At 36.3% G+C, this 14,109-nt stretch overlaps 1 protein-coding gene across 1 annotated transcript; it reads left to right on the top strand.

Moving 5' to 3' along the window:
- Window positions 1–856: 856 nt before the first annotated feature.
- rnf175 (ring finger protein 175) lies at window positions 857–13,836 on the top strand. Its single transcript, XM_056263581.1, has 9 exons — window positions 857–973; window positions 3,987–4,024; window positions 4,451–4,592; window positions 7,062–7,216; window positions 8,019–8,126; window positions 11,667–11,787; window positions 12,460–12,593; window positions 12,806–12,907; window positions 13,265–13,836. Exons 1-9 carry the CDS (start codon window positions 953–955, stop codon window positions 13,383–13,385), a joined length of 942 nt encoding a protein of 313 aa, XP_056119556.1. The 5' UTR covers window positions 857–952; the 3' UTR covers window positions 13,386–13,836.
- The last annotated feature ends 273 nt before the right edge of the window (window positions 13,837–14,109 follow it).

Below are 14,109 nucleotides of genomic sequence, written 5' to 3'. Positions count from 1 at the left end.
ATATGCATTCAAGTTCATCGTAACGTACAGCCAATAGATGGTAGTAGACAATAGATGTAACACACATATAATTTAGTGCTGCTAGTGTAACGGTCTTTTCAACAACTTTAATGAAAACGAAATTGTCTTGAGGAGCATGGAACCCAGACGGAAATTTGATTTAGATTTTTTTTTAAATAAAGCGCCTGCCTCTAATAAAAGCCTGTTACCTTCTGCAGTTTAGGTAAATAAAGGCCCCAGCTTTTATTTGAGGAATTATGGTATTACCACCGACTGCCCTTTGAAAAGTGAATCGGGTTTTTTTATGTTTTAGGTCCATTGCGAACGATTAAACTAACTTAACGCCGGTCCACTGATGTAAACAAGACGGCAACCGGAAACGAAGTACCCAATTTCCACCCTCAAGCCGGAAGTTAGCATTTTTCTCGTGCACAGAGCGAATCCCGTATTTGTGTCATGATTTGTGTGCGTGAGTGTTGCTCCTGCGCAGATCTGTGCCAGCAAGCCGTCATTAACACATCACGGGTAAGCTGTCGGTTCTTTTGAACGGTTCACTTCTAAGATCCGGTTAAAAACTATTCAAAAATTATAAAGCATCTCGTGCTCCTAAATTCCCGCTGTAAAATATCAAAAACGTTTCAATAAAATAAAATAAAACGTAATAATATCTAAACCATAACAAATGAAACAACAGGCCTAATAAAATTAATTTGTGCAACCTATCTGAAATCATTTTTGCACATTTTAATAGGACCTGCTTCGTCAAAAGCATAGACTGTATAAAACATTAAAACAAGGTCAAAAGAGACGGTTCGGGCCAATTTTCAAAAGATTCATTGAAGAGATTCGACTCACCGGAACGATTCATTTAGAATGGAACACGAGCATGATGGTGTCTGCCGGTAGAAACGGAGCCATTAATAGATGACTGGAATCTAGAGCGATATTAATAATGGCTGACCTGCAACCCCAGGTACTGGATTCAGTATTTCATATATAGATGGTGCTCAGACAACTAAAACCGGTGATGTTTCGCCTTAATATTTTGGTATATAGCTACTAGGCTAACTGTCGTGTACACTGTCAGCGACGCGGCGGCTAGCTAGTAACGTTAAAGGCTATTATGAACGAATCTGTTTACACGCTCGCGTGCAGTGTAGATAGATCCGTTGATTATAATGGGAAATGTTGTGTTTAGTTTGTTCAGCAAACTTGGTGTATGCGAGTAAAATGCCTTTAAAAACGTGGCAGGAACATCCGTTTGTGGATTATATTGCAAACATATGAATGATTATGATATTCATGGTGATACCATAGATTGTAAAAGGGTGATACTTACTGTAATAAGAAATCCATTGCCTATCACTGCCTGTTATTAAAAGTGAATCACTGGGTAGTGAGAAGGATAAATCACAACCTGCAAGTGGACATGTCTGGGTTGTGAGTAAATGCAAGCCAGTTTGACCCTTTTTTGTACATTGAGAGCTATGTTATGAAGACTTTGAGGTTTGAAAGGCACTGTTGTATGATCAGTAGTTATATATATGTGTATACATGTATAAATGTCCAGCTAACTGCTGGAGCTACAAAAGCTCTCTTCTAGTCAGCTGACTCGCCATGTCATGGAGATGTGTGGACAAGCATGGCCATGTTTATCTCACACTCAATGACATACAGAATAAGATGCCAGCATCAGATTATATGCACTCTAGATGGGTAGTTATAGGTTCAAATGTGAATGTATAAAGGAATCGGTACAATTGTACCAATTTTTTTTTTTTTTTTGTGATTCACTAAATTGCATTTTAAAATGTAGTCTTTCAATTATTATTACATCTCTTGAACAGGGGTGGACTTAGGCTAATGATTTGGGGGCCCTAAGCAAATTCCAGGTATGGGCCCCCAATACACCAGCTATGTGCTCTTTTACATTTGTAACCCTTATTTTGCTGTCTCTTTCAATCATAGTTTGTAGTTTAAGTAACACTTTACAATAAGTTTCATTAGTTAACATTAGTTAATGTATTAACTAACATGAACTAACAATGAGCAAAACATTTGTTACAGTATTTATTAATCTTTGTCAATGTTACTTAATACAAATACAGCTGTTCATTGTTTGTTCATGATAGTTCACAGTGCATTAACTAATGTTAACAAATATAACTTTTGATTTTAAAAACGTATTAGTAAATGTTGAAATAAATATTAACTAAGATTAATGAATGCTGAAGAAGTATTGTTCATGTTAACTAAGGTTGTTAACTAATGAACCTTATTGTAAAGTGTTACCATAGTTTATTTTCCCCTTCACAACCTATCTACCTGATGTGGTTCTAAAGCCATTTTACCTTTTTTTTTTCCCTATCACAAAATAAGAAATAAAAAAAATAAAAAAATCATGCTTGCACTTGGCAGTGATTTGTGAACTAAATAATGATTCAAACATGTAATCCCATGCAACTTGTCCTGTATTCCAAGTGTTCTGAAGGCACATGGTAGGGTTTGCTGAGAAACAAAACGAAAATGTAATCTATTAAAACGGAAATTTGTGGTCCTGTGTACATTCATGCTAGTGTATACAGTTTCGACCAGGAAAAGCACATGAACAAATCATTTTGAGAAATCAAGATGAAACACTACATGAAACACAAGGCGTATCTGTAAACGTGTTCTTCTCTCTGGTGAATACCTCTGTTGTAAGACAGTTAGACAGTGTTGTGCCAAATTCTGTGACCCACCGAATCATGTGACCGGTTCACACAATTTAGTGACGGTAGGATTAGGATTGGGATTAGGATTAGCTCTTTACAGCACCTACTACAGTTACATAATACGGCGGTTCAAGAATCTCCATAACACAAATACACACTAGAGCTTTGCCAAATATGATTTGCCAATATCTGATGGGGGGACCCCCTGATTCTCCGGGGCCCCAAGCGTCCGCTTAAGTCCGCCCCTGCTCTCGAATACTTGATTCTGATTGGCCATTTGCTGCATTCTAGTGTGAAATGTTTTTGTTTATAGAGTGCACAAGTGTCTGCCCACTTTTGTAGCGGCCTTGATCCAGAAGTATTTTTAAGGGATTTAAAAAAAGTCTTAGTTTAAGAGCTATCACCCATGAACCAAACCAACCAGCTATAAAGTAAATCACATTGTAACAAACTTCATCAGACAAAAAGACAAGAATGTGTTCTTAAGAGCTTTACTCTGGGAAAGAACTACAATCCCATGAAGCATTGCGAATGACATAATTTAATTAAATATGATGGAGATATACAAAACTTCTTATTTAATAAAGATGTTGAAGGAAAATAGGCCTATATAGGCCTTTATATTACAAATACGATAGCCTATATATGCATTTATAAATAAATCTAAATATTTAAGTAGTAGCTTAGGGAAACACTACATCATTCACAGTGCTTCATGGGAGTTGGGTGGGTGCTAAATTGTTCTTTTGGCATTTGCTTGTTGTGGTTCTCTGATTGGTGGAGATTTCTCTGCAGAATCATGGGTAATATAGTTTTTTCACCAGAAATGCTGCTGTTAAACATGATTATATAAAAAATAAGTTATAATGGAGGTTGATGCCTTCAACAAAAGCATTTACTATTGATTAACGACCTTGTAGCTCACACACTAGTTCTGTCTTTAACTATTTAAAAGTAGGCTAATTGTTAAAAATCAATTCCCCCATGGAGAAAATGAATGGGATTTCTTCTTCCGGAACCCGACTATTGCACTCTATTATGTGATTCTCATTCTATAGAAAAGTTCTGACTGGTCAATCGCGTTTATAGTAACCGAAATCAACACATCAGGCAAAATAAATCCAGACCAGGGGTCTTGTACTAACTTGAAGGGTCATATACAAAATAATTGTAAAAGAATAGAAGATGCATTTCAGTGTTGTTGTTATAAAGCATGCCAGTTACCTAAACATGTTATTTTTGTATTTTCTAAATCCAGTTCTTTCTTCACAGGACGATCTTTTGAAAATGTCTAACAGAGAATCGTGGAAGTAAGTAGTCATGAGCAATCTTTTTTTTATGTGGTTTGTTGCTTAGAATAATCATGGACATATTTTTTTTTTAGATGTTCAGAAAAGTGAAAGTTGTTGTAAAAGGATGTTCAACTTTTCTAAATTGTCAAATGCTGTCTTTTTTAGTGCCTTATGATTGTCACCATCATCTATATAAAAATAGTTCCTGGAGCATGTGTGTCATTGTTATAAGTGAACACTGGCAATGTCGTGCAAGTGGCCTCAGTAGGTCTGGCCTCGTGTATAATCCTGCAAAAACGAACCTCTTTCACAACCTCTTAACCTAGTTTTCTGTATCATTAGCTTCTAGTTTTGAGTGTTGATCTATGTCTTTGGCTTCATGGCATAAAGATTCTCCGATTATTTCTGACTTGTCTGTACGCTTATGTGTGTGTGTAACTCCAGGATGCAGCACGAGAGGTTGCATGTGAAGCATCGAGGTCATGAGGCCATGCATGCCGAGATGGTTCTGATTCTCATCGCCACGCTAGTGGTTGCTCAGATTGTCCTGGTTCAGTGGAAACAAAGACACGGCAGATCCTACAACGTGAGTACCTACGTTTACATGGACTCCTTCCGTTTCAATCTGAACTAATTTGTTCCGATTGATGTAGTGTTTACATGAATGCTAAAGCGATCAGGTTGAAGTGTGCGTTTATACGTTACAAGCCTCAAATTGGAATAGATTTTTTGACATGCACACACTGCACGAATATAGAGGGTTTCCCGCTTTGTGCACCTACTATTCTTCTACATTGCGTCTTTTCTTTGTTTTAAAGAGTTGACTTAATATTGACCTATTTTGGGTCCTAATTTGGAGACGACGAGCACATGAACCATTGTGTTGTGCTGTTTTTTTTGTTGTTGTTTTTTTTGGATATAATATTTGAATTTATTTATTCGAGGATAGCCATTTGAGATGCAACATCTCATTTTCAAGAGGGTCCTATAAACACAAATACAAATAATAAGAAAAGCATTACATAACATACTTTACAAATACAAATACACATACACAACTCATTCATACACAAGCTCTCTCACCCACTCACACTGATCCCACACATTAACTTATATTTTATTCCAAGTTAAATACAGGTTGTAAAAATAATAATAATAATAATATCACCAGTAAATTAATCAATTTAAATTAAATTAAATGAAATAAGAAAAAGTAATAACAAAATGAGAAAAAATTTGACCAGATAAACAAATGAAACAAGGATTGCATTTAACTTAGAAGTTAAAAGCATAGACAAGTTGTTTTAAGGTATAGAGATAGGGATGATCTGAAAAAGCAAAAAGACGTTATAGATCTCAAGGAAAGAGGGAGATTATTCCAGTCACTTGGAGCTTTATATTGAAACGTTCTACGTCCCACTTCTTTATAAATTCTGGGTACAAAGAAAAAGGGGTATTGCATGTGTTTGACAGGATATGAAGATTTTAGATAGGAATTAGATACTGTTTTAGATAGGAGGGACAGGTAAAATAGACACATTTAAAGATAAACTGAACCCAGTGAAATTGCCTTCTTGATTTAGGTTGCAACCAGTTTAGTGATTCATATTCAAGATTTAATTGGATATAAAATGTACATCCAGTTTTAACATAAACTAGATTAAGCCAATCTAGTACATGTTTTTTTTTTAATTGTAAGGTTTTTATTGAGCATATATATATCTTATACAGTTTTCAATCAACAATACAAGAGAGGCTCAAATATTTTTATATAACTGTACATATAAACAAAAACAAACAGAGCGGAAGTAGAATACAGTTTTGTAGCAGGAAGTACAATAATAATTTATATGAATAAAGTGAAAGGAAATAAGTATTTATACTGATACTGATTGTAAGAAGTCTATAAAGGGTTGCCAAATCTTATGAAAACCTGAAAGATTGTCCTTCAACAAATATCTAATTTTTTCCAAATGTAAAGTATTGGACAAATCGCGAAGCCACATTTTGTCTGTGGGTATTGCTGGTCCTTTCCATGACATCAGGAGTAACTTTTTTGCAGTAATAAGAGAGTAGGAAATGAACCGCTGCTGGGCTGAAGTCAATTTTCTTAAAAACTGTGATGTGCCAAGGATAATCAACAATGGTTCCGGTGATAATGTAATCTTAAAAATTCTTGACAGTACATTAAATACATCAGACCAGTAAGTGGCAACTTAAGTACAAGAAAAAAAGCATTAAAAAGTGTTGCATTGAGGGACTGACATTTATCACAGTTTGATAAAGCGTTCGGGAAAATGCTGTGGATCTTTACTTTAAAAAAAATGAAGCCTATGTATAATTTTGAACTGTATAAGGCAATGTCTCGTATTATTGGAGCAGGAGTGTATGTATTCCAGAGATTCTTCCCAGATGTCATTAGGAATATGGATACCCATGTCCTTCTCCCAAATATCTTTATATTTGTTGGACGAGGGGGAAGACATTGTTTGTAGTTTGTTATATATATATTAGAGATAAATTTATCTTTATATGGGGGTATAGTGAAACATTCATCTAGCATAGATTGTGGTTGTAACTGTTTATTTTTTTTATCAAGCTGTAAAAACTCCCCTTCCCGCAAGTGGTGTGCGATATATATATATATATCATTGTTGATATAACAAGGTGTTTATAACAAAACAAGGTGTCTGTGGATGAGAGTCCGAAAACAAGGACTGGTGGGATGTTTTCCTGCTCCACTTCACAGACGATGAGTTGAAGGAAAATTTTAGTGTGACACGGCAGTCATTTATGATTTCATTCACGCATCATTACGCCATTTCTAAGTCATTGCGTATGCGTAGTACTTTCCCTTCATCAGTTCGTTTTCAATCCGATCAAGTGTTTATAGGTCCTCTTGATCGGATTAGAAAAGGTTTAAAGCACAATCCGAATGGGATTTTAATCGGATTTGGCCAATTCTCTAGTAGTCAGATTTCTAGGGTCCATGTGCACAAATAAAGCTCTGTAATAAAGTAGTTAATGAATATTGTTAATATTGTTTGTCTTGTAGATGGTCACACTATTGCAGATGTGGGTGGTTCCTCTGTACTTCACCATTAAGCTTTATTGGTGGCGTTTCCTGTCCACATGGGGCATGTTCTCTGTCATCACCAGCTTTGTCATATTCAGAGCCACACGCAAGCCTCTCTCCTGCAGAACGCCACGGTAATGCTTGAAATGCTCTCAGTTTTTTAAGAAAAAATGACGTTTGTCATCATTTACTTGCCTGTATGTTGTTCCAGACTGTTCTATAGCTTTTTATCTTCTGTTAGTCACAAAACGAAAAGTTTTGAGCAATATTCACAGTGTTCGTTTCTATACAATGGAAGTATATTCTAATCAATGATTTGTTAAGCAAATAAGGACTTGTCTTTGGGTTACAAAATTTCTTATTTGGGTTCCATAGCATATAGAAAGTTAAACTGTTTCATTATTGAATTTTCATTTTTGGATGATCGTTTCTTTTAAATAAGCTAAAAGAGCAGCAGGATGACTTAGTATTTGAAGTATTTATATTAATATATTATCAATTTAAATTAAATTCTAAAAGAATGCATATAATAAAAATAAACTGAATTTATTTTTATTTTCCCTCAACTATTATTTTAAAGCAAGAAAATACAGTTCTGGAATACAGAACGTAACTTCTGGGATCACAAAATTAATCATAGTTCATTAATTTAATATATAGAATTAATTAACAATGTTAATTCAATATATCAATCAACAGTTTGTCAGAATTACAGCACAAATATCATGTGTATGCAGCTTCGGCTACTGTATTGTGTTGGAAAACGGAGGGCCTTCAGATTCAGAAGCACTGTTTTACATATAATTGTCTCATATAAAAAAGCAGCAGCTATGCAAGTTTTATGAGTGCAATATACGACGTGTAATGGCCCTTGTAGAATGTGTTGCCTGTGCATTGTTGTATAGAATATGAACTAAAAGCCTTTCACTTCTGCAGGATGGTGTATAAGTGGTTCCTCCTCATTTACAAGCTGAGCTACGCTGTGGGTGTTATAGGATATCTCGCCATCATGTTTACCATGTTTGGATTCAACGTTTTTTTCAGGTGCGTAACATTGACATATTTGATCAGAAATGAAACAGTGCCTTCATTCAGATCCTAAAATCCTAAACACAGGTAGTCTGGGTTTCCCCATACTGCCTTCCCGCAGCGTGATTTTATTCACGCTGAAAGGCAGTATGGATACCATGGACCAAATTTTCGCCTCATTTAGGGAACCAATCACAGAACGGGGAGGGAGCAGCAAGACGATGACGCGTCTATGCGACACACCGAAGCAGTTTGTTTATACCTATGGATCAAACATGGCAGTAGACGCGAAGTTACCTTTCGATGCAGCCTTACGGCCGCTTCACACATGGGTTTCACACCGCAAGCGTGAGCGGGCACTTGAGCAGCGCGTCAGCGTAACTACATCGTCACTGCAGCTGCAGACGCGCGAGAGTATTCACACTGGAAGAGTTTGTAGACAGTGTCACAGCAGCGGCTCCAAAGCTACATATCGTTAGCCTCATAGCATAATTGCTTAAGTCATTTTGTGTTTTTTCTTGTTTTCCAAAGACATTGAAATATGACTTCGGCATTATATATAAGCGAGCAATTCATATAAGTTAAATGTAATACAACAAAACAACCCAGAAAATGGCTCCAATCTATTAGTTTCAGTCATACTTTCGATGTTTACAAGACCGCAACTCCGCGGATAAAAAACAAAACACACAAATAAACCACACACTCGGGTTTGATTTGGGTTGTGCTAGCCTGTAGCTGTTAACGTTACATGAACTAAAAGAACTTTATATATAATATTTTCTGGCTAGTTTACTTTAGTTTTTTTTATTTATATAATACACAACTTTCACCCAAACTGAATAATTAAAAACAAGTTTTTACCGGGTAAATCTTCTATAAATATTTTAGAGTCTTTATTTTCTTTTATTTGCCAACTCAAGTTCTTGTTAAAACTTTTTGTGACAATTTTTGTGTGAAATCACATTTATTTTTGTCCATCAAAAGTGTGCTTTCACTTTAATTTAGCGTGAGCAATGCAGCAAAAAACAGATTCGAAACCCCCGCTTCACTGCTGCTCACGCGCCGCTCCTGCTCGACGCTCACGCGCTGCTCCCGGTGTGAATGCACTCATTGCTTAACATGCACGCCGAAAAAAATACGCGCCGCTCACGCATGCGGTGTGAAACGGCCGTTAGATACACGCCATCGTGTAGGCTACACATAAATCTCTGACCCATCGGCCATCGTCGTCTTATTTCTGTCGCTCTACATACGTCATCTGGTATAATCAAAACGATTGGCTATGAGCTACGTACAGGCGCATTTGATAGACAATCTTAGCACCCAATAAACAGCTCTGGGCATTCGTAAACCACGCCTCAAATACGAGAAAATGAACATGCGGTTCCCAGACCCAAGTCTCAACGAGAATTGGGTCTGGCGTTAGCCAGGCTAAAACACAGGGATCCTAAGGAGGAATTGTCTGTCTGAGTAGTGAGTCAGTAGTTAGTTCGCCCCCCTGTTCATTGTTTCCATGGCAATGCTGACACAATGGCGTTCTAATTAGAAGGAATTACTCCCTTAAGCCCTATTCGGATGGCACTAAGTTTCCAGGGGGACGTTAGAGAAATTTGTGTTTCACAGACATACTTTGCGATTTTTAATCCCACCAGAATCTGCCATGTCTGAGTTTTTCCTCACACAACCTCTGTAAAACTTCCAGGGTAAATGACCCACTGTTTTCAGCAAACTCCCAGTCCTCTGGGAAATACAATCCGGTCTGAATGTCTATGATGGCCAATATTGTATGATCCTCCTAATGCTTCTCCTAATGCTTCTCATGTGTTTTTTGCGGATTGAAGCGCGCGTCCGTGTAAAGACGGAATACTGTATCTGTGCCACTGAAAGCAGCGGCAACGGGCACTTTGGTCACTTAATTTAAAAACAACACATTTCAGATCGCCTCTTATTTAACAAACGAACGAAATGAATGATCTGCTAGAGTTAACTGGAAAAGCTTTATTTATTTGTATTGGTACATCCGTGCCATGAGATGTTTCAAAAATGGTGGGGACACAATCGACCCTGGCAAAAAGTGGTGGGGACCTGTCCTACCCGCCCCACCCGCAAATTACGCCTATGTGTTCCAGGAAATATATATATGAAGAGTTTGGTTCCAAAACGCGATAAAGGCCATTTCTAAAAAAAATTAGTTACTGCAAAAATCAGTATTGTATCTGGTTGGTATTGAAAAGTCAATGTTTAATTTTAAGTAAAATGCGATATCCGCCATGTTATTCTGTCATGTTTTCTCGCTTTCTTTCCAAACCGCGATAAACGCCAGTCTCCCTTCTCTGCAGAATGCGATATATCCGCTCTCAACCAATCACAACGCACCATTCCACGCAATGTAAACAGTAACGGCAGCGCCTTAAATACACCCGGCTTCCTAGTTTTTCTTATCTATTTTGTACTTTTCGATCAACAAACAAACAAAAAAATGAATAATTTTGACGGCATTGATGAACCTGTGGTTGTTTCTGCGGTGGGTAAGAAACATAAGGCATCGAAATCGAATCATTTATGTGAGGAGATTAAGAAGATGAGGCACTCGGGAGAGGGAAAAATCTTTTCAATCTTCTTTACAGTTCTTAATAAAAATATGATACTAATAAACTTACATTGTTGTGTATTTTCAACAGTTTCAATATGAAGAAAAAAACTTTTATATTGATTTAATGGATTAATTGCATTTTGATTTAAAAAAAAATGGATTTATTGCATTTTGGGGGGAAAAATTATCCGTTTTTATAATAAATCTTTGAAAATCAAAACCTGGATTTTTTTTTTTTTTTTTTGTTATTATGACCTACAAATGCTATGTGAAAGTTTGAAACAGAAAATAGTGGTTTTCATCTTTCCACTTTCTTGGTAAAGAAAACACATTTTTACTCAAATTAATCTAAATGGATTTATTGCGTTTTGGAACCAAACTCTTCATATATATATATATATATATATATATATCTCCTTGGTTAGTCATGGGTCGTGTATGGCATTGAAAAATCTTAAAAATGCCATTAAAAAGGCATTACATTTAATTTGAAGATACCTGCAGAAACCCTGTGTAATGAATTAAAATTATATCAATAAATAATACATTTAAAAGACATAGACATCATATGTGATGCATGAAAGAACAGCAAATGAGCTTCTGTAACGCCCACATTTAGGAAGCACACACTTTCTAACACGGAGACGTTTGTCCCATCCGAATCGATACATGAAATCACAGACGTCGAATGATAAGAACTGTAATTCAAATGTAGTTTAGAAAACTAGTCCCATCCAAAAAAGGTCTTGAAATCGTGAGTGTGAAAAGAAATAGATGCATGCAGTACTTCTGTGGTGACGTGTTTCAGAGGATGTGCATGCTCTGATTGCCATTCTAAGAATAACTGATTGTACAAGTTATGGTTCAAATATGTTTTTAAATCTTTAAGGGCTGCACAATTATTCAAATTGAAATTGGGATATGACCAAGTGAATACATTTTATTTTTTATTTTTTCAGGATTAAAGCAGAGGACTCGATGGATGTAGGTGTGATCATGCTTTTCTATGGTCTGTACTATGGGGTAATGGGACGTGACTTTGCTGAAATCTGCTCAGACTACATGGCATCCACTATAGGGGTAAATACATATACATCAGTTTCTATACGTCAATGTCCAGACATTCTCATATTAATGTAACTCTATGGCCATGTGTCCACCAAAGCGTTTTTGTCCGTATTTTTTTTTTTTCAATTGTTTTCAATGGGATCGGCGCTTATTTAAATGCGGTAGCAGCGTGACAAGCCGCTGAGCATCTATTTCGCTCATCACTGTCACTTTTTACCCAGCCGTCCAATTACAGTGGAGGAGGGGCGGGACAAATCCCACATCGACCCACCGCCACATCCTGCTTGTACAAGGACAACAGACGACAACAACCAGCACAACAATGGAACAAAATCAGTTAAAACAAGTACTTTGCATTGTATAAACATTTTCATATTCAGATACAAACTGTGAAATCAGATATTAGTAATAGTAACACTTCCACGCATATTCCGTATCATATCAACCAAAGCGTCACAACTGAAAAAGTGCGGCGTTTTCAGAAGAGCGCCTGGCGTTTTCAGCTGGCTACAAACGCTTTGGTGGACACACGGCTTTAAACCCTTAAATTATTCTCAGATATCCTGCAGTATTATTTGTGAACATTTCAATAAAAATAATAATAAATTCATATCTTATTAAAGGTTTTTGTTAATTCTCCCAGTAACTCTTTTACCTGGTTTCTCTTCTGTCTGCCTTCTTCAGTACTATAACATGGGTGGCATGCCATCCCGAAACCTTAGTGATGACATTTGCGCCGTGTGTGGTCAGAAGATTTTTGTGGACATAGATGAGGAAGGCATCATTGAAGACACCTACCAGCTCTCCTGTAACCACATGTATCCTTCATTTCCCATAAACCTTGCCTGTAATGTTTTTCTTAACAGGAAACAAGAAGTCTTGCTGTTATATTGAACATTTTTATGTTAGCTATATTTATTGATATGCGTTTCAAGAACTTCTGTTTATTGTATGAGGAAACATGAAGTAAAAGCTTCTGCAAACCTTTGTTTGTTTAGTCAAATTATCCTTAACTACCTATGGTCAACAGATTTCATGAATTCTGTATTCGTGGCTGGTGCATCGTGGGAAAAAAGCAGACGTGTCCATACTGCAATGAGAAGGTGGACCTCAAGAAGATGATGAATAACCCGTATCCTTGAATTTTGTTAAATTGGTCATAATTTACATGCATGACATTCGATTAAATAATGACCAAATTCCTAGAACGACGGAAGCTCGTTTCCACCACTGAATAGAAAATAAATAAGTAATTGTGACCTTTTTTCTCAGAATTACAATATATAAACTCCCATTTGCGAGAAAACTATTATATTATCTGGGATAAAACTTTGTACTAAATGCATTTTTTATTTTCTTAATGTTAAAATAAACATTTAAAAAAATTGGGTAACTTTATTTTACAGTGTAAAGTGTACTGAAGATGAATTAAACCAAAAAGTTTTCAAATTTGTAATAACCCTATTTACGCCTTAAATTTTGCCATCAGTTGGGAGAGAACGCATGTTTTATATGGACAGCTTCTGGATTGGTTGCGGTACCTGGTCGCCTGGCAACCCATCATAATTGGAATCGTGCACGGAATCAATTTTTCACTTGGACTTGAATAAACCCCTACACTATTTGATTCTGTTTAAAACTGTGCATGTGTTGACCTTTTTGAATATTTATTTGTAAATTTTACACTTTATAATATAAATCAGACAGCTGCTGCTTATTTTGCTTTTTAAAATCATTAGACACATGGAAACGGACTTGTTCAGATACACACAACTCTCCCAGAAGTGACCTACGCTGAAGACGTACAGAAGCCCCTCTAAAGCTGCTGTTATCACTCTTAATCGAAACCGTGCCTCATTTTGTTTAAACGTTTAGCATTGTAATGGTGTGGATATTAAGTGGTTATGGTTTTGTTGCGGTTGAATGAAGCGTGAAGATTAGAGGGGTGATTGCCAAAGCTGCACTCAGTATTTTTTATTTTATGTTGAGTTGGCCAACTTGTCAAACCCCATGAGGCGACCTGCTCTGTGTAAAATTAAACTATTTTTATGTGGCTACTGATATGACTCGAGTCTGTCGTGACTGTGCCAAGTAGAAAGAATTTGAGTTTGAACATTTTTTGAATTATGAATTATTATGCTCAAATTCATATTACCTCTTTCCCTGCCAATGGTCTTTATGTTGCCAGCGCCAGAGTTTTGATAATTTTCACAAAACTTTCATGACCCCCAGAATTTTTATGTATAAATATCTGAACAGGCAATATATCAAAAGAAAGAACAGAACCTCTCCTTTTAAACAAAAACAAAAAAAAGTTCATCCATTCTTTTGTAT

Source organism: Rhinichthys klamathensis, unplaced genomic scaffold (genome assembly GCF_029890125.1).
Source record: "Rhinichthys klamathensis goyatoka isolate OS25496 unplaced genomic scaffold, OSU_Roscu_1.1 h1tg000208l_1, whole genome shotgun sequence".
In the NCBI taxonomy this organism is placed as follows: Eukaryota; Metazoa; Chordata; class Actinopteri; order Cypriniformes; family Leuciscidae; genus Rhinichthys; species Rhinichthys klamathensis.
Note: the sequence above shows the minus strand (reverse complement) of the source record. Positions and strands in the feature narration are given on the sequence as shown.

Coding starts and splice junctions, on each gene's coding strand:
- rnf175 (XM_056263581.1), top strand. CDS start 953: ATGGCTGACCTGCAACCCCAG. Junction 11,788..12,459: donor ACATGGCATCCACTATAGGG/GTAAATACATAT, acceptor TGCCTTCTTCAG/TACTATAACATGGGTGGCAT. Junction 12,594..12,805: donor CAGCTCTCCTGTAACCACAT/GTATCCTTCATT, acceptor TATGGTCAACAG/ATTTCATGAATTCTGTATTC.